Raw genomic sequence first — 16,214 nt, forward strand, 5'->3', positions numbered from 1 at the left:
AAGTGAATAAGTTAGAGCTCTTCAAGGAATTAAATATTAAAACTGTGAACAAATCTGAATTATGTGTTGGCATAGGGGAGAGAGAATAAAGGGAACAAAAAAGTTTCATAGAGAAGACCAATAAGAGATGATCTTTGAAAGATGATCAATAAAGTTCTAGTCAGTCAAAAACAGGGTAGAGGTAGGAAGTATTAAACAAAACACTATGCTTCACAGTTTTACAGTGAGGTATAAGCGGCATGGATCAGAGTGGCAAGGATGAAAGATAAGGCTAGAGAAGTAGAATAAGTAAACACTGTGACAAAGTATTCATGTTTTGCAAGTTTGCTTTTTCTTATTTTTGAAGGCAACTAAAACCATAATTCTGGCACCAATAGGAAGCCAAATTAGAAAAGAAACCCAACACAGGGAGACAATTTACAAAGCCAATGAACTATTTGATAAGAGATAAAATTGTTTGAACTGAAAACTGCTATGGGGTTGTAAAACAATACCAGGATATGAGATGTTTAGTAGGAAGTAGAAATGACAGTGTTGGGATGGTAGAAAGTATCAAAGATGGAAATTGGATTCATGTCTGTAGAACCTAAATTATTTCATATCCTACAATGTGTCATTTTTATTGATTTCCCTTATCACAATTTTACAAACTAGGCATAATTATGCTATTATCCCTTGTTTTGCCAATGATGAAAGAGACACAGGAAAATAAACTTGTCTAAGGTTGTCCAGTTAATAAGTGGCACAGATGAGATGCAAACCCAAAGGTATAAACTACAGTCTTTGATAACCTTTCCAAGTCCCAGTTTCATCATCTTCAAAAGCAGATTAAAATAGTAATCACCTCACAGGGATGTTGTGAAAATTAAATGAGATTGTTTGCGAAGTACTTTGTCCAATGAATGATTAAATGAATCTTATTGTACCATATCCTATAGCCAAACTAAGATTAGAGAAGGGAGTTGTACATGAGGGTGGAAATGGGATGGATAACATAGGAAAGTTATGGACTCCTATTTCCTGTGAAGTAGCAAGTCATGTCAGCTGCAAGGAGGGAGCACAAAGAAGACCAGTGAAGGACCCACACTGAAGAGCTGGGATTGTCTTTCAGTGGAACAAGAGAAGTGGACACTTAAGAATCCAATATTATGTTATACATGTTAGAAGTATTATTACTAAGTAACCACCCTGTCTCAAGAAAACAAATCAAGAGAAATACTAACTTTGTAGCTATTTTGAGCAGTACAGTGATATTCTGGGATATTTAAATCATATCATTGTAATATCAAGAAAAAAGAGCTGTTGAAAAATGCTATTAAACTAAGATGGGTCCACCATTCAGTTAACATTTTCAAAAAAGATCATTCTTATCAGATAACAGGAACAAACAGGTTTTCCTCACGCTTTCATTCTCTCAATAAATTTTATCATGTGAAATCTAAAGGAAATATGTGTTAGACCTGCAGGCTGACCATCAACCAGATCTGGGAATGAGTTTTAAAACTGAAATAATATAAAATTACTTATTCAAAAAAAAAAGAAAAAGAAAAAGAAAAACTTTGCTCAGGGTAATAGGTCTTGGGTAATTTAAGACTATAATTTCTAGGAAGATTGTAATGTACTTCTACCAAAGACTACACAGTTGAAAAGCGACAGTTTTTCAAGTTAAATTTGCTTATAGTCTGTCACTCTTAGGAACTGCAGTTTTGTTTCTTTTTGACTAGAAATATTTTAATTATGACTAAGTTATAGAACTTAGTTTTCTTCCAAAGTAGAAATAAGAAAAACATGAGATTATAAATATTCCTTACAGTGGATTAATTTATCTTCAGAAGAACTTTCTATATTTTTATTATCAATTTGTTTGACAAGGTTAACTTAAACATTTTTCAAAATCAGTTGATTCCTAAAGCAAATTATTTAAATTAATCTTTAGAATGATTATTGGAGAATTTGGTAATTTTTAGAAAAAATCTGAATTATTTGATAATTACAAAATCAATGTCAAGATTTTTACATGTGAACCTCAATATGATATGAGAGCCTAAGTATTATGGATGAAAATTTTGAGTAGTCTTTAAATCAGCAATAAAAGTCAACTAAGAAATTAAAAAATGGCATTTGGGCATTGATTTTTTTTAAGTTTTAGGTGGACTCAATATCTTTATTTTACATTTATGTTGTACTAAGGATTGAATCCAGTGTCTCATGCATGCTAGGCAAGCACTCTACCACTGAGCCACAACCCCAGCCCCCTAGGCATTGATTTTGATAATGAAAAAACCTTAAATTTAATAAGATCCGAAGCCAGGTATTTTTAAAATTATTATTATTCTTCAAAGAGGTACTAATGTGTGTTTTGAATATAAAATTGTTTACTAATGTCTCCCTCTGTTTTATTAGAGTTATGTTGGTGGAACTCAAAGTTTATCGTTACCAGGAAGTATAATTTATTTTCTTTCAGAGGCTCAAGGAAATGTTTGCTTTCAATGTATTATATGTCAGATATACTTTACAAGTATGTTTAGCCACTTCCTCTTGGAATTTAATATCTTGTTTACAAAATTTAAAAAAGTAAAATCAGAAATTAATTAAAATACAATTTCAAATTTTATAAACTATTATAATTTGCTCCACAAAAGAAAATAATGTATTTTTAAGATAAAATTAAATGTATGACATATCCTTAGAGCTTCAGATTTTATAATTAACTAGTGGGTTTCTGTTAATATCTTTACAGTAAAAGAATTCTGGAAAATAACTTTTCAAATTTCTCCCTCAACACACCTGTCCAATAGAAGTGTTTGATGGGCTTTGATTGATTTTAACCCCTACCCCCAAACAAAACAAACAAAACAAAACATCACCATCAACAACAAACAGCTGTTGTCATGGAAAGCAAACAATTTATTGACTTCTCCTTCATAAGGCCAGGTGCCACAAATCACTATTCAGGATTAAGACTTTGTGGAATGAACAATTTATACACAGGCAACTCAACATTCACTAGTTATAATTATGAATATAGACAGTTCAGAAACAACTGAAAAGTCAGATTACCTTTACTTGAATAATTATAGAAAATTGTCATTTTTTTCATTAAGTATTTTCACAAATTATTTAAACATTAAAATGTACCTGGAAAGAGAAATTAGACTCCTCAGTCCTACTACTGAAGTGCAGCGCTGGGTCCAACTTAGTATGGAGGTTATTTGTCCTTTGGGGGCACCTGTAATGAAAAGCTGCTCCATCTTCCTTGGGATTGGCTGTTGCCGTGGTTACCATTTGTTTAGAGGGTCTGGGCGCTGTCCTACGAGCAAACCAGGGAATTTTGCTGCTGGTAAGTGAGCCGGACCTTTCAACGCAGGGATTTGGGTTGGGGGAGTCGAGGTCGAGCGGCGGAAGCGCAGAGCCAGGTGGACCCCTGTCCGCCAGGGCCAGGCTTCCAGGAAAGGGAGAAACCGCGCGCGAGTCCGCTCACCTCCAGGCTCCTTTCAGTTCTGGAAACTCCCTTAGAACTTTAAGATCCAACTTGGCCGCCTACGGAGCCTCTCCCCCACATCCTAAAATACACCAAGTGCCAGTTCTTTTCTTTTCCTCTCTCCTTCCCTCCCTCTCTTTCTCTTGCTTTCATGATTCCACACACAAATGATTTTTGTTACTTCGTGAAGTAGGTTTCCCTTCCTTTTCTGTAGAGACCAAAGAGGGGAGTTACTTAAGCCCTGTCACTTTGGGCAGTTTCGCCACCTTCAAGTGTTTCCTTATCAATTTGAAATTTTTTGCCATAGCCAGTTTACTACGGGATTCATCTAGAGCAGCCAGTCTTGTCCGGGAAGGAAACCACTAGCTACAGGTGTCTGTTGACAAATGTCGTCAGTGTAAAATACCCACCGGACTTCAAAGAATTAGTGTGCAGAACAACAATGCAAATTTTAATTTTTATCTTAATAACTCATAACTTTTAGGGACGAGAATTTAGCTTAGTGGTAGAGTGAGTGCCTAGCGTGTTCATGGCCCTGGGTTCCAGCCCAGTACCAAATAAACAAATAAATAAACAAACAAATAAATAAAATAGTGATAATAATACTTTATATTCATTATATGTTTGTTTGTTTTTGGTACCGGGGATTGAATTCTGGGACACTCGACCTCTGGGCTACATCCCCAACCCTATTTTATATTTTATTTAGAAACAGGTTGTCACTGAGTTGCTTAGCACCTCGCTTTTGTAGGCTTTGAACTTTTGATTCTCCTACTTCAACCTCCCCAGCCACTCGGATTGCAGGAGTAGACCATGGTGCTGGCCTATTCGTTATAAGCAGAAATGATATTTGAATATTTGTTAAATAGGATATGTTAAAATTAATCTGCTTCTCTTTTTAAACAGTTGCTGTGTAAAATGTAAATTTCCATTTGTGCTCAGATATAGAAACATTGAATGGGGCTTGTGTAAGGAACCAGAGATAAATAGAAGTGGAAATATAAAGGAAATTATTCTTACCTTCACCCTATTTGCCTGCACTTCTTTCTATATAAAGTTTCATGTACCTGTGCATTCTATTTTATAAGCACATTAACAAAGTCTAAAAGATTTTTCACCTAAGAAAGCTATTGAATTACTTGGAATTAAATTATTAGTATTGTTCTGTTGGTTGTTTTGCTGTGTTTTGAAGGGAGAAGAATGTGGGAAATTGAATGTTTTAAATGAGCTTTTAAAATTATGAAAATAGTGTATATTCATGTTTTTTTTTTTTTAAAAAACAGTCAACATGAAGGTATGACATAACTGTTAAAATTCCCCAATTTCTTCAAGAAGTTTTTGTGTCTAAAAACTCTGTGTGTGTGTTTGTGTGTGTGTGTGTTTGTGTGTGTAGTTATCAAAAAAGAGATTTTCTGTTGTCCTATTTTCCTGCCATTTGCTTTTTTTAGTTAGTCCTTTTGGATACTTTCTTACAAGAATAATAGCAATTGTACCGTTTTAAATAATTTGCACCATGTTCTATGGAGCCATAACTTATGTAACTTTGTGCATACTTAGTATAGCTTTAATTAAAAATTTATTAGCTTTACAAGTGAGTACAAAAATGTTCTTGTACTCTTTGCAAATTCTCCCAATGGTAATATTTTGTTATACAGTAATATAACCAGAATGTTGACATTGATAAAATCTACTAATTTTATTCAGTTTTCCTTTATTTTATGTGTACTATGTTCTATGCAATTTTAATCAGCTGAATAAGTTCATTTATCTTTAGCCACCAACACAGAATAGTTCTAGCACTACAAAATCCCTCATGATGGTGTTTTATAACTCATGCTCCCTCTAACACCTTAACCACTAAGCTGTCCTCATTTATTAATTTTTCTGATTTCAAAATGTTATATAAATGAAATCATGTTTTTTACTTTTTAATCAACATAGTTGCAAGGAGATTTATCTGTATTGTTGTGTGTGTCAATAGTCCATTCCTTTGATTGCTGAGTAGTGTTGAATGGTATGAATGTACTGGAGTTTATTTAATCACTCACCTGTTGAAGGACATTGGTGTTTTTTTCATTTGAGGGCTAGTATGGATAAAGCTACTGTGCACATTTATGTAAAAATTTTGGTGTAAATCTAAGTTTTCATTTCTCTAGGATAAATTCTTAGGATTTCAGTCAACACACATGGAATCAGTCTGATTAAATCACTTATTTGTGAAAGAAAGATAAGTGATATCTATCATTAGTGGAGAGTCCTAGGGTTTTTTTTAAGTGTGGGAGTGCCTTGGTCATGTTTTTATGGAGAGGAGGAACAAAGGAATAAAAAATGTATGATAAAGTAGTAAACACAGAAATAATGTACAAAACAATGTTCAGTAAGTAAGAAGTTTTTAGAATCAGCCTACAGGTAAAGTGTGACAGTTTATTAGGGAGAGGAGATCCTATTCCTGAAGGATGGATAAGAAGGGGATGCATGAAAAGAAATAGTGAAGTGAGGGTATTTAATCTTCATTATTAACCAGACTATACTTAATCAATGTATTTGTAGCACCCAGCACTGCTATGAATGCATGTTGCACATTCTCAAAAAGTTAGTTTTGAATTGAATGAGTAAAGGAACGAATTAAGGAAGGAATGGGGAAAAGGATAAGGAAGGAAGAAAAGAACAAGAACACAGGTAGAAAGGCCAGTGCCTTCAGGAAACAATGAAAGTTTGGAAGAGTGTATTGAAAAATAAAATAAGAGATGATTGATATATTTCAAACTTTAAAAAAGTTTTTCTATTTGTTCTAATTACTTATACCTGACAATAGAATGCATTCTGATATACCATACATAGATAGAGTATAACTTCTCATTTCTCTGGTTGTAAATGATGTGGAATTATACTGGTAGTGTTGTCATATATGCATGCAGGGTAATAATGTCCAACTCATTCTACTATTTTTCCTAGCCCCATATCCCCTCCCCTCTCTTACTCCCCTCAGCATAATCCAAAGTACCTCTATTCTTGCCTAGCCCCTGCCTTATTATGAATTAGCATCTGCACATCATAGAAAACTTTCGGCCTTTGTTTTTTCGGATAGGCTTATTTCTCTTTGCATGATACACTCCAGCTCCATCCTTTACCTGCAAATGCCATAATTTCATTCTTCTTTAAGGCTGAGTAATATTCCAGTATATATATATATATATATATATATATATATATATATATATACACACACACACACACACATATATATATATATATATATATATATATATATATATATATCACATTTTCTTTATCCATTCATCTATTGAAGGGCTATTGTGAACTGCTATAAACATTGATATGGCTATGTGACTAAGATCTACAGTAAATAAAAAAGTACTAATAAAATATATTTCATTTAACTTATGCATATGTGCATATATATGTGTGTATTCATAACTGAAAAATTTTAAACAATTTTATCTTAATATATAGAATCATTATATTTTGTTTTCTAGCCTATCCTAACACTTCCTTTCCTTTCTCATCCTGTCACTAAAACTTAGTGATTAAGAGTGAATAATTTCTTAATTAATTTCTTGATTAATTAATGGGTCCTAACCTTCAATTTGGACATGATTGGACTAGGTGATGGCATACAGAGGGATTGTCGGATAGATAAAGAACTCAGCTGAGTTGATACCATTTAGTAGTAGAAAGAGCACTGACTTTAAAATTAGTATATCTGAGTTAAGATTCTGCCCTGTTATTTACTATCATAATGATTTTGGACAGTTAAGTAACATCTTCAAACCTTGGTTTTGTCATATATACAAAACTACAATCATCTTTATCCTGTTACTTTTTTTTAATGTTCGTAATTTACTTAAGTATCTTCTATTACCTGGCTTATTACAGATACTCTATATATGGAAACTAATGATGGTGGTACTGAACTTGATAATGACGATGTGAAGATATGCTATAATACATTGCTGTGCCTATATCCATTACAAGCATTAACAATTTAAATAAAATAAACATTAGGCTATTTTATAGTTTATAAAGTTTAGGTTATATGTATAATATTTAGATTGTCATGTATTATCTGTCATTATGTGTCATGTTAGCAAAAGCTGTGGCTGTCTATATCTGTGACAGAATTACCAGTATTCTTAATGACTACAAAAAAGCCATATGCTTTGCCCATACTTAGATTATTATTTTCTAAGTATTTTAATCTCTAAATATTCAAGATATTCAATGTTGTTTTTATTAATTGGGCCCATGTGGAATTTTACTTTGAAATCTCTTGATTTTGGAAGGTAAGTCAGTTCATTCCCTATATATTTTTTCTCTTAAAGAAATATAAAATTAATATTAGATTTGAACATTTTATAGTGAAATATGTTTTTGAAAAGATAAGTTAATGAAGAGGTAAAACAATATTCTTTAACATATAGTACAATCATAATAAGGTATGATAAAAGTTTGTTAAAATAGGTTTGAATGAAACACACAATTTTTAGAGACATAATAGACTCTTTATTTTTATTTTCTGTTTTTTTAATATGAAGAGTGATGGAAGACAGTGATGATGATGATGCAAAACTCAAAGAAGAGATAGAAGCTGAATTGGATAAAATCAGTATTTCCTCCTTGGAACAAGATGAGGTTGAGAGTGAGTCAAACTCAGAAACTCTAAGTGAAGGTAGTGATGCAGTAAGTGTTAAGTATTGCATTTTTAAGCCTTTTAACACAAATTCTTTTCAGTAGGAATATTAATTTTCTTGGTATATTTTGTATACATATCTCATTTTTTAGATTCAGGGATTACAAATTATATATGGCAGGACATAATAACATTTTGTACAATCCAGGTATCTTAAAAGACTTCTTAATTAAACAAGAAATAGAAATATCAGTGTAGGACAGAGGATAGAAGAGTAGAGTTAATACCAGGAATTAGTTTATAACATTGAATTTTGTTTGCTTTTTTGTAATGATAAGGGGAAAAGCAACATTTTTCTCTTTATCTTTGATATCCCTTCTCAAAATAAGCACTGAATTCTATTAGTGAACATGGAGAGAAAAAAATATAGTTGAAAATCTTAACTTATTAGAGGGAAACCCAGTATGTCAGAAAATATTTTATTAGATGAAATAAGTGTATGTAATGTTCTTCTGTATTAAAAATATCTAAAGTGATTCATCCACATTGTATTTTTAGGGCCATCAATGAAGTTTTGTAGTCAAATAGATGTGGATTTCTAGTTTCTAGATTATTATTAAAATTACTCCTGATATGTTAAATATTTGCCGTTATTATGCCTATATCTTTGTATCATATTTTCTAACTAGTTATAGTATTTACAGAAGAACTACATTTTTACATTTTGTAAATTACTATCAATATATTTACTTAATTTTAAAATTTGTAAATATATTTACATAGTCCATATTGATAGATATTATGTAATAATTCATGAATTTTTTTAAGAAAGAGTGAGAGAGAGTGAGAGTGAGAGTGAGAGAGAGAGAGAGAGAGAGAGAGAGAGAGAGAGAGAGAATGTTTTAATATTTATTTTTTAGTTTTTGGCGGACACAACATCTTTGTTTGTATATGGTGCTGAGGATTGAACCCAGGCCGCAAGCATGCCAGGCGAGCGCGCTACTGCTTGAGCCACATCCCCAGCCCCTAATTCATGAATTTGACTAACTTTGTTTTTGATAGTCATAGAGTAAATTTTGGAAAGTATTAATTTCTTATATAAGTTATTGGTTCTTCTATTTAGTTCCTATATATATTTTGGAAAAAAACTTTGCAATTTTCATTAATAGTTGATAAAATTCATTGAGACAAATCTAAAATATAAACAATAATTAAGGACACTTAAAAATAAACAGCTTGTAATAAAGTTAATAAAATCATATGTAGGTAACTTTTCATTTGTTTCGTTAGGGTCTTCCATAAAATAAAGTAAAAAGCAAATTTTAGCAAAATATTTGTCTGAACTTTACCTTTTCTGTAGCCCTTTTACCTCCTTTACACATTTTGCTCAAATTTTTAAAGAGGAATATTTTATGTGTAATTTTGATTTTAGGATTTAGAAGAATTACCAGAGTCAGTTCTTCACTGCATCAACATTATAAAGAACAAGAGTAAAACTGTTGAAGAACTCCTTCTTCAGGATTTAGAAGACACCAATGTTTTAAGTAAGTTCAGATTTCATTTGATTGGCAGATAAGTTTTCACTAAGTTTGGATAACATAATTTAACAAACTAAGTTGTTCACTGTTCTTATCTTGTGCTATGTACATGAATGTACCTTTATCACTAATAAAATATCTATAGTATTATGGACTATCAGATGTAGTATATATTTTTTTCTTACTATCTTCATTATATCTCTATAAATAATTTTGTTTCCCCAGTTATTTTCTTTTTTCATTTGGTTCCAGGGTTTGAATCCAGAATTGCTTAACCACTGAGCCACATGTCTGGCCCTTTTTATATTTTATTTTGAGACAGGGTATTGCTAAATTGTTTAGGGCCTTGGTAAATTACAGAGACTACCTTTGAGTTATCTTCCTGTCTCAGGCTTCCTTCCTAACTGCTGGGATTACAGTTGTGTGTCCCCATGCCTATTCTTATTTCCCCAGTTTTAATTATTACCAGATTCCTATTACTTTACATTAAAGAAAAGAAAATTGAGTATGGGACTATTTTAAAAGTATCAATATGCACACATTTTTGGAGGGAAATAATTCTTTGTATACAAAAGCCTAACAAACTTTATTTGCTTGAACTGGGCAATATTTCTGAGAATTATTCTAATAATGGAATGATCAAAATTTAACTAGAATTAATCACTTCTTGTCTTATCTTGAAAAATGACAATAAGCTAATTGTTCAACCAGACCTTGATTTGTCCAATAATACTTTCATTAAAAAATAGGACTTGGATCAATAATTTAACTATCTAAAAATGTTCATGTTTTGTCATGTTTTGTTATTAAAAACTTTTAAAGTTCAACATATTTTATGAAAATAGTATAAATTATAATATGGATATTCAGAGATATCCATTCGACAAATATTACTGTTATAACAGAATCTGTTGTAGTCACTGAGAATACAGCAGTGAACAAAACAGGCAAAGGTCTTACTCTTCTGTTCTACTGTTTCAGTGTGGGGAGACAAACAATAAACAAATAAATTTGGAATATTACAATAGTGATAACTGCTATGAAAGAAGAAATGCAAGATAATGGGATAGAGACTGGAAGTTGCTATTTTAAATAAGGCAGTTAGAGGAGTCTCTATGAGACATTGATATTTGAGCAGTGAGTAAGCAGAGTATCTGACTTACATTTTGAGCAGTATTTTAGTTGCATTCTGTTAATTATGTAGAAAGAACACATTGACATAGCCATATTACAACAAGACTTGGAATTATATGGTTAGAGATGAATCGATTGAGTAGAAATGAGGGACAGTGGTCATGTTCTGGCAACCATTTTTAGGGTACAGTAAAAAAGGATTTACTGATGGATTGATGCAAAAAGAAGAGGAAGGGTGACTTCATGTTTTCCGACAGTAGTACCATTATAAATAAATATATAATATTTACTATGATTGAACTATGAGGGATTCTAATAGTTTATTTTTACTAAGATTTATATAATGAAAATATATTACAAATATATTGACAATAATATAATCAAATTATAAAATTCAAACAAAACACAATTGTAGAGAATTAGTTTCATGAAAGAAGATAAAGCTACATTAAACAGTGGTTCAGAAGATTATGAGAAGTTCTCATGTACAACTCTAATAAAATAGATTTGATAACATCAAGGAATAATTTACCAAAGAAATTCAAATTATCAAAAATGTAAAATTAAAAAACATGAATAAATCAATAGTGTAGCAAGAAGGGAGAAAGGAATTTCTTCTTCAGTGTTAATGAACTAGGAAAAAATTTGCAACTGAATACTTACAGCACATCAAGAAGCAAAAATTTTCATATTATATAATAATTCACTTTAAAAAGCTATATATTTTAAATTAAATCTGTATAAAGATAGCATACAAAATAAATTGGAGGGTAATTTACAGTTGTATCGATTGGAAACCTCAGTTGTAGAAAACAGAGCCACTCTACTTTAAGCAGTAAGATTTTTGTTTACTTTTATAGGGAGAATAAATGTGCTGAATATTTATTGTTGTGAAATGAAATTAGTGGCTTAAAATAACATTTTTAAAAATATCTATGATTCTGTGAGTTGACTGGGCTCAGCTGGGCAGTTGTTCCCTGGATTATTATGCATTTTTGTTGAATGTTGATTACATCTATCGGTCCTCTGGAAGCTCAACTGCACTGGGATTCCAAGAGGGCTCATTCAAATGCCTGGCAATTCATGTAGCTTATTGATTGGGGAATTCAGCTAAGTACCTGTCAACTGGAGGCATCTTCATGTAGCCTTTTCTTTTGGCTTATATTTCTCATTATATAACATTTGAATTCTGAAACTCAATGTTCTGAGACAAAATACCAAGAGACTAAGGTGGAACCTAAGACTTATGATCTATTTTTAGAAGTCAGACAGTATCATATCTACCACATCCTGTTTAGTTACATAGCATTAGTTTAGTTTCAGTGTAGGAGGGAACTACATAGGACATGCGTACAGGAGGCATGGTTCTTTGGAAGAATCATTTTTGATGACTAGCTACTGCAATAAATTACTGTTCACAGGACTGAAGAGACCCAGACTTTAGGCTGTGTATCCAAGACATAAAACAACCTCACCATACATTTCAGAACTGTAGTGCAGAAGAAGTTTCTGTCATAATTAAGAAGTTCAGAGATACAAATTCTTTCCTACACACTCCTGTCTCCAACTCAAAGTCTCCTAGATCATCACAGTTTGGGCCAGAAAGATGAAAATATCAAAAACTTCTCTTTACACTTACTATTGATATGACATTGAAGACTTAGGAAAAATATATCTATGTGTAGAAACTTAGCTGCAAAGTAATCTGGATAATTTATTTTTTCTTTTCAGCATCTCATACAGAGAGGCATGTCAGACACATTTTGAATTGGTATTGATGGAGAAAATATTTATGACCAAATAGGTGTTAATAGTTAGTTAACAAGAAGAATGGGAGCATTACCATGATATGACACATTAATTGAATAAAGAAAAAGAAATGTAATACATTTCAGCAGACAATAAAAAGACAATAAAATTCAATAAAATTTTGTTAAATAAGGAATAAGTTTTAACTTCATTATATTAATTATTAATTAATATTTTTCTTATAGTAATTTCATAATCTTGTGCAGGATTGTATTGCTAGTTTGTGGCAGGTGTAATTGAACATTTATTGATTTCTAATCAAGGTGCCATTGCAATATTATACATTATATGATTCTGAATTCATAGAAAATAAACCTCAGCCTAGAATTTTAAAATGGTAAAGAGTTAATAGTGCTTTAGAAATTTATTGCTTTTACTTTTAAAATAAATACAACAAATGTCCTCTCTTCTTTATTCATTTTTCTGTTCTATTGAGTTCCTATTGCTGATCAAGAAGTTATTCTGATAAAAGCTGAAATTAAAGGATGATGAAGGTGTTTAAGATTTTGGCGTGTTGTACTCTAATATTCAAAATTACATTTATAAAGTATTGTAAACTTTTTGTAAAATATTATAATATATTTTCCTTTTTTAGGCTATAGTTATGGAACAGTTTCTGATAATCATATGCATTTAAGGATAGGATTATCAACTGAATATAAAGAAAATCAGGAACAACTAATGAAGGTATATGTTCAACATTTGACAGAAAATACTCAATATTGCAATTAGAAATTTGTCTTTTAAGCTTACATAGGATGAGAGTTCATTGATTTTAAGTTCACTGATTTAAAATGATTGTTTTTAAACAAGTCATTTTTTATTTTATGGTTTCCTCTTGAATAGTATATGAAACCACACAAATTTCAATCTGTGAGAACATTAAAATAATAATTTGAGCCATCAGTATTTGTAAATTTAATGTTCATATAGATAAACCAGTATGCATGATATTTTTTTCCTAAATGTTCAGAGGAAAACAATGAGTATATTCTTGTGTTTAATATCTTTCTTAGAAATTTACAATGTTTCAGCAAAGACCTTAAATACTGCATAGAAACTTTGAATGTATAAGAGGTTATATTACTTTTTAAAAGCAGATAAAAGAAAGGATTCTTAAAAATAAAATTAAAAGGGAGTGTAGCATTTTATTGGGTTAAAACCTCACAAATATATTGAAGAGAATCTCTTCCTCAGATTTATTCATTGGGTTCAATTTACTCTCATTTTACCTCTCTCTTATCTAACTCTGTTTCTACTTAAGATGTTTAATATAATTTTAAAATTTTGACTCTTACTCTTTCTGTGGTACTATAAATTAGAATATTTTTTTAAAATTATCATGCTGCTGATTCATTGGAGTAAATATCTTCTATCTTTCCAACTGGAGTATTGTAGGAATAAAATTATGGATAAGTGTTGATCAAAATTATCACTTATGCATAATTCAGGGTAAATACAGAATTTTTAGCTCTCTTTTTTGTCATTTTGAATTCATTAATAATTTTTTATGCAGGAACAATCACTATACCTAAGAAAGAAATGCATTAATAAAATAGTTATTAATAGAAACATCTTGAAAAAATATCAAACATATTAACTAAAGATGGTAGATTAATCTTAAAATGAATTGAGCCCTGGGGTTGCAGCTCAATGGTAGAGTGCTTGCCTAGCTTGTATGAGGCAATGGGTTTTATCCTCAGTACCACATAAAATAATTAAATAAAGGTATTATGTCCATCTACTATCAAAAAATTATTTTAAAAAAATGATTAGGGTTTGGAAAACATTGAGAGGGTAAAAATATTTTCTGCATGTGAAAATATTTTTATTCATGAGGAAAATAATTATCAATGCACTATAGATTTGTATATACAGAGGTTTTAGAAAGTAAAATTCTATATTATATATGTTTAATTCACTACTTAAGTCATAATTTTATTCTATCTTGATTTCATTTAATTATTGGTACTCTTTTAACCTCTTAGATATTAACTGAAATAGAAAAAGAAGAATTTATGAGAAGTAATTCCCATTGTGAGAATCCTGATTTGGTTCCTGAGCCTGATCTTTGTGAATTGCCTATGGATGAACATGCTTTACCAGGTGTGCCACACTGCTCAATATTTTTGACAATTTGTATGATTGATCATAGTTATCTGAAAAAATATTGGATAGTTTTCTTTTTATGGGATATTTTAAGGCAAGGCAAGTATTTTTACTTCTTTATTGACTGAAGTGGAATGTCCATGTGTATTCAATAATATGTTTGCATATTATAACTTTTCTTTTTTAATATATTTATGTTAATTATCTAAAATTATGGGTTTTTTATTGTTTTTTGTGGGGGTACCAGGGATTGAACCCAGAGTCAATTAATCACTGTGCCACCTCTTCAGCACTTTTATTTTTGGAGATAGTGTCATCCTAAGTTGCTTAGGGCCTCACTAAGTTGCTGAGGCTGACCTCTAATTTATGATTCTCCTGCCTTAGCTTACTGTGTTTGCTGGGATTATAGACATGTACCACAGCACCCAGCGAAATTTACTTTTATGTGTTAAATTGATTCACATTGTACAGATTTGATTTTAAGAATAATACTGTTATTATTCTTTATGAATGCAGATGATGCTGATATAAATTTTGGATATTTTGAAGTTGAAGAAAGATGTAGACAGTCTTTTGAAGCCTGGCAAGACAAACAGAAAGAACTAGAAGATAAAGATAAAGAAATTCTCAAAGCTCAGAGGGATAAAGAAGAAAAGCAATTTCAAGAGGAAGAAGAAAAGAGACATTGCTGGATGAAACAATTTGAGGTTGAAAAGAAAAAATTAGAGAATATACAGAAGGTACATTTTGGTTCTGATTTTTTCATGTATTTTAGAAGTCATGTACCTGTTGTTTAAATGTAGCTACCTATGAAGAATATTGCTGTTTGTATTACAGTGTGGATTGAAATTTATTCTGTGGATTTTAATTGCTCCTGGTAATGGAAGCAATTTACTGTGAATTAATGATATTTAATATGGGCTACTTGATTAGATTGCACAGGAATTTCATATACTTCTTTGTATCTTAGGAGCCCTGGAGTATACGAAGTTTCAAAGATCATGCTATATATTCTGAAATTTATAATATAAACTTGTTTTTTTCCATAACATTATAAATTTAGGAAAAGATAGCAGCTTTATTGATTAAACAGTGCCTTTGCTATGTGATCTAGCATGTGATATATTATGTAGAATATGTAATATGACATATTTGGTAGAAGTAGTTCAACCATTTAGGAGATATTCTATGTCCTGATAACTGAGCTAATTCGTTGGAGTTCACAGAGTTTTGAACTTGTTTTTATTTCTGTTTTGTGTGTCCAAACTGTCTGATATCCACCGTCAAGTCTTCATAGTGGCATATTGAGAAACTGAGGATTTTAGAATCCTACATGTAGGTCATAAAGGTCTTAGATTGTCTAGGTAACAAGCAAGACCATGTCTTGTCTTTCATTACCAAAGTTGATAGATGTATTATCCAGAACTTGGTGATTTTGACTGTTACATATAGAGAACATTTGCATGTAATTATTTCGGCAATTCAGAGTATT

General features: G+C 31.0%; 1 protein-coding gene across 1 annotated transcript in view; it reads left to right on the top strand.

The window, feature by feature from the left end:
* Positions 1 to 3,201: 3,201 nt before the first annotated feature.
* The window catches only part of LRRIQ1 (leucine rich repeats and IQ motif containing 1), a gene marked incomplete at both ends in the record, with an annotated part of 179,846 nt that continues 166,833 nt past the window's right edge, over positions 3,202 to 16,214 (top strand). Inside the window, 6 exons of the mRNA XM_081311448.1 lie at positions 3,202 to 3,344; positions 8,038 to 8,182; positions 9,565 to 9,676; positions 13,209 to 13,300; positions 14,602 to 14,719; positions 15,239 to 15,462. Coding sequence (XP_081167574.1) covers positions 3,202 to 3,344; positions 8,038 to 8,182; positions 9,565 to 9,676; positions 13,209 to 13,300; positions 14,602 to 14,719; positions 15,239 to 15,462 — 834 coding nt within the window. The remainder of the gene's footprint in view (positions 3,345 to 8,037; positions 8,183 to 9,564; positions 9,677 to 13,208; positions 13,301 to 14,601; positions 14,720 to 15,238; positions 15,463 to 16,214) is intronic.

Source organism: Spermophilus citellus (assembly GCF_964194105.1).
Source record: "Spermophilus citellus genome assembly, chromosome: 10".
Classification (NCBI taxonomy): Eukaryota; Metazoa; Chordata; class Mammalia; order Rodentia; family Sciuridae; genus Spermophilus; species Spermophilus citellus.